This window comes from Populus alba, chromosome 19, assembly GCF_005239225.2.
Source record: "Populus alba chromosome 19, ASM523922v2, whole genome shotgun sequence".
In the NCBI taxonomy this organism is placed as follows: Eukaryota; Viridiplantae; Streptophyta; class Magnoliopsida; order Malpighiales; family Salicaceae; genus Populus; species Populus alba.
Genome location: NC_133302.1, coordinates 13,983,441 through 13,988,231, shown reverse-complemented (window position 1 = coordinate 13,988,231; position 4,791 = coordinate 13,983,441). Strand labels below are relative to the sequence as shown.

General features: G+C 36.4%; 1 protein-coding gene across 3 annotated transcripts; it reads right to left on the bottom strand.

Annotated features, from left to right (window-relative positions):
* Positions 1 to 396: 396 nt before the first annotated feature.
* On the bottom strand, positions 397 to 4,555 carry LOC118028910 (biotin carboxyl carrier protein of acetyl-CoA carboxylase, chloroplastic). Of its 3 annotated transcripts, none has more exons than XM_035032665.2 (7): positions 4,147 to 4,552; positions 2,587 to 2,640; positions 2,327 to 2,493; positions 1,907 to 2,240; positions 1,726 to 1,797; positions 777 to 842; positions 397 to 662 (listed from the first exon to the last, which is right to left on the bottom strand). In XM_035032665.2, the coding sequence occupies exons 1-7, from the start codon at positions 4,285 to 4,287 to the stop codon at positions 639 to 641; spliced, it is 858 nt and encodes a 285-aa protein (XP_034888556.1). In that variant the 5' UTR covers positions 4,288 to 4,552; the 3' UTR covers positions 397 to 638. The 3 variants fall into 3 exon arrangements, with proteins under 3 accessions (XP_034888556.1, XP_034888557.1, XP_034888555.1); XM_035032666.2 differs by having other exon boundaries at positions 2,327 to 2,427; XM_035032664.2 differs by having other exon boundaries at positions 2,327 to 2,640; positions 4,147 to 4,555.
* Between the last annotated feature and the right edge of the window lie 236 nt (positions 4,556 to 4,791).

Genomic DNA, 4,791 nt, shown 5'->3' with positions numbered 1-4,791 from the left:
ATTATTAGCTTTGCTTTATATACATGATGCTCTTATGTATATAACCTTTCCCATCGGCCTAAACTTCCACAGATAGTATATGACCTCACCACTGAGCATCAATATTTCTTTTCAAAAAATTTGCGCAGGAGGAGCATGGAGTGTTGACAAATTTTGGAAGGTCAAGGAACTCGTGAATTTGTTCAAAAGTTGCAAAATCAGTACAAAAGCATCAAGAGTAGAGAATGAAAGGCATATATATGCACGTGCTATGCCAGCTACAAGCACTCCATGGGAGGTCAGCAGGCAGCACAATACAGAAGTGCTAGCTAACACGGTATCAATGAATGCAGTCCAAATTGTATGGATCCAATCAGCCTACAAGTCTTCACTGATGAACTGGCAACTAGAATAAGATATGCAAATATGGAATGATAAAATTATTCTCAGTTGGAGCAATAAAGATTCAGTAACAAATAATTCACATAAGATTTAAGTAATTTTAATCTCTACCTAACTACTCATTTCAAACAAAACATTAGCACAAAATAACAATGCCGTATCTCACATTACCAAGAACTGCACTCATATAGCTAACAACTGCACTTGCCTTCTAAGTTGCACTTGTTTCTCTTAGTTGCCTACTCAACAATAGTACTTCATGGTTCAATCACGAATAGAGGCTGCAAGGGACCATTTAAAGAGGGCATAAACTAAAATGCAACGAATGAATCCACATTACTTTTCTTTCTTTCTTTATTATTTTTTTCTTGGAAGAGTTTGCTAAGGAAACTTACTGTATCGACACTGACTGGCTTGCCATCTTCAGCAATGATCTCCACTATGGTTCCCGTTTGATCTGCCTGAAGGGCAGATTATAATGCAGTAGAGTTAGGTAGAGATGTAAAAAAGAAGAACAGAAATTACAGGCATGGAAAACCACATCGATGGACAGCCTCTGAAATTCTTATAGATAAAGACATCCTGCCGCTGGGGGATAGTTAACAGAGTAAAACTTGAAACTCAAATATTAAAATTAAACACTCTTCAATCCCATGGAACCCTTATATGCGTCATCACCTATCCAAAGCTATCCCACATAAAATATCATCAGATTTCCTGATTCAACCAGGGCATATGATGCTGGATAACAGCATGTCCAAATCACTTGTAATTTTATTAATCACGTAATTCTATCAGTTTTTTGAAAGTTTTCTTATTTGCAATTTTAAGGGTTTGGCTGCCGTGCACTCATTCTAAAATACAAATGTACCTCCAAGCCATCAGATGTGATTTCCAAAAAGCAAACTAAGAATTGATTTGGGGTGAGTTTCAAAATCATCCACAGCTAGGACAACTAATCATACTTGAGAGCATCCTCTCCTTATTCTTTTCCTTATTATTATTAGAATGTTTATTTTGTTGAAATTATAGTTCTTATTCTCGTAGGAAAGATTATGATTTTGGTATGCCTACAACACTTTATTTTATGTATTACATAGTTGTTTGATGAATAAAATTCAAGTTTCAGAATCTTCTTGTCAATTTTAAGAGATTCAGAAAGCTCTCTTGTAGAATTGAAAGATTTGGCCTGTTAGATTCTAGGTTTTCTATCATTTCCCCTCAATTTCTTGTAGCCATTCTACATCAATACAAAGACGGCAAAGGACAAGCCATCATATGAAAGATAGAAGTATTACAAGTATGTCCTATAAAGGCTAAATGCAGAAGAAATATAAAACTTACCTCTATTTCGTTCATCAATTTCATGGCTTCAATGATGCATACAACCTGCCCCTTCTGCACTTTGTCTCCAACCTGTATTAAAAGGAATCAACAACAAAAAGAGCACCAATATAGACAACATATCAATTATAAAGAAAGCATTGTTCAAATAAAACGCAACAGCTAAGTACAGATAACACACCTTTACAAATGACGGTTCACCAGGTGCAGGGCTTCTGTAAAATGTGCCTGCCATAGGGCATTTGAGTGGTGGAAGGGATGACTTGACTGATTTGGAAGGAGGAGATGGTGATATGGCAGAAGGTGATCTAGAAGCTGTGGCAGGAGCTGCAGCAGAAGCTGCAGGTGTGGCTGCTGGCATTACTGGTGGAGGTGGAGGTGGAGGTGGAGGTGAATGCATCATAACAACTGGAGAATGGGATGGTGGCAAAGGCAAAGCCTCCTTTTTTCTGATTAAAAGTTCACAATCAAGTTGTTTCAACTGCAGTTCCACAATATCTCTTGAATCAACAAGCCTGAATTGAAGATGAAAAACATATTTGTTATCATATAATAATAAAACAAGGATTATATGCATCATTATAATGTTGAGGTCACTCACTTGACAAGACTTGAAACTTGGGAAATAAATTCAGAGATTGACTCCTCTGTAGCCAAAGAGGGAGGTGAAGGTTCATTTGATGGCTTAGCATCCTTTGCTTCCTGCAATGGTACTTCAGATTTGGCAGGAGTTGAGGCAGCAGCATTTGAGGATCCATCCACAGCAACCTTGAAGGCAACAGATGATCCCAAAAGCTTGTCCAGGAAGGACCAAAAATTTGAAAACAGATCCTCTAAAAAAAACCATTGAAAGAAGCTTACCTCATTCAATTGAGCTTTCACCAAATATGTACCGGTACGAGTAGGCTGCAAACCCTACAACGTAGTGGAAACAAGTTTCAGTCTCACAATGCTACATCTCTATATCAAAGTTTAGAATGCAGCAAGTAGTTTCAGATTTCGTTAAGAGGGCATTTGGACTCAACAAAACATACTGCACCTGACCCAAACATGGTGACTATATACAGTCAGCTACCCAAGTTCGCTTGAAAGTTTATAGTGACGATTAAAGCTAGACACTTCCCATCTATTAAACCTTATATTGATCATATAGTCCCTATTCAAGTTTGCTTGAAAGTTACTCCAGCCACATTGTGAGTTTGTAAATTAATCTGTGCCCTCTCAAGTTTTTTACATCGAAAGTGAAAGGAAGGAAACCATTGTCTGAATCAAAATTCCAAATTGACCAAGGCTACGCATAATTTTCTATTTTTAACAATCTAAGGTATATAAAACACATGCAAGAGATAGTTTGTACCATGATTTTGCTCCAATGTCTGATGAAATGTAACTAAAGGGTAATAATATAATGTAATATTTTAATTTGCAAGCTGAAAACAATGAAATTTTTTTTTCCCCCTAAGGCATAGCTTAACTGGTAGCTGCACCTACATCAAAAGAGGAGGTTACAAGTGTGAGTCTTACCTCCACCAAATTATCCAGGAAAAAAAAAAAAAACATGAAAGTACCCAAAACTAATTTATTCATGCCATTGCAGGCTATAGGTGGAAGCCTAGAAACGATTTCCAAACCGTGGTTAAATCAAAGGGATATTCTTTCTCTTGAATGGGAAATCTAGCTAACAAACAAAAAGGTAGATGTTGAACGCAACTTATCCATATTTACCTACAATGTTGATGCTCTCATGCTAGTGACAAAATGTGGATAGTGATATGAATCTATCATTTATTTAAATAAATTACATGCATTTGACCAAGATTTGCTTCCCATGTTATCATTTGGAGTTCAAATCTTTGGGGAGACCGCAAGAAAATAATTTCTTGTGAATGCGAGTCTGAGTGTGGATGACCACCTTAAGATCCAACGGAGGAGGGACTAAGTCTCAGTGCACAAAGAAGTCCCAAGGATACCGTTACTGCTAAAACCAAAGAAAAAAAGAAGTAACCACGGAATGAATAGCAAGTTCACTCCTTGTTATCTTTAAAGCATCAACCCACTGCAAGTTCATAGCAATCTATTTGATTTGGACGATGTAGTCAGATGAAGGTGCAAAAGTCTAAGAATCTTGAAAACAACAATCCATTCTTCAATGGGTTATCTATGAAACCAAAATCAAGAATTAGAGAATAAATGAATCATAATGCAAATTATAGAATGAAATTCGAAATTTATTTCAGTCACTCAAAATTAACTTGGCATCAAAACAATTTTCTTTTAAGAATCCCAACTACTTCAGTTTCTACATTTTCAGCAGTAATTAGGGTAACTGCAGAAGGCCAAATTGCAAAATGGTAGGAAAAAGAGTAGTAGAAGAAGATGATGAAGAAAAAGAAGAAATAATTGAGAGAGGATTTATATCACCTTAGCAAGAAATCGGAGCTTTGGTTTCTGAGAGAGCCGAAACGACTGGATGGATAATCTGTGAGTGATGTAGTGAGGCAAAATGGCGGCGCTTTTGGTCACCATAGAAGCAGAAGCTGTGGTTGATAGTGAAGAAGCCATTGCTTGCTTTTGCTTTTGCCTTGCTTAGAGAGAGAGACCAGTGATTCAAGTTGGAGACAGACAAAGATAGCTTATTACGATATGTATTTTGGGGGAGACCGACAAATGAGAGTTGGGTCTGGGGGCAGGACTCAGGAGTGGGAGGAGAGGGTGAGGAAGCAGAAGAAGAATGATGAGAAAAGACGCACAAAAAGGCCCAGTCGATGAAACCAATGACGAAGAGAGCAAAGTCACAATTGAGAGTTTGTTTGCAGTTCGCTGTTAGTTTACAGGGCACAAATTTTATGAACATAAAAAAAATACTCACGTTATAGAAAAGTTTTTCTATTATTATTTGATCGTGATTGATATTGTAATCAAAATATATAAAAATTATTTTGGAAATTAATCGTTAGGCTATCAAACTTGTAGTTTTATAATTTTTTAATTTGAATTATTACTTAATTCAAATTTAAAATTAAATTATATTAATTTTTCTTTCTATTAGTTAATTAAACGAGTTTA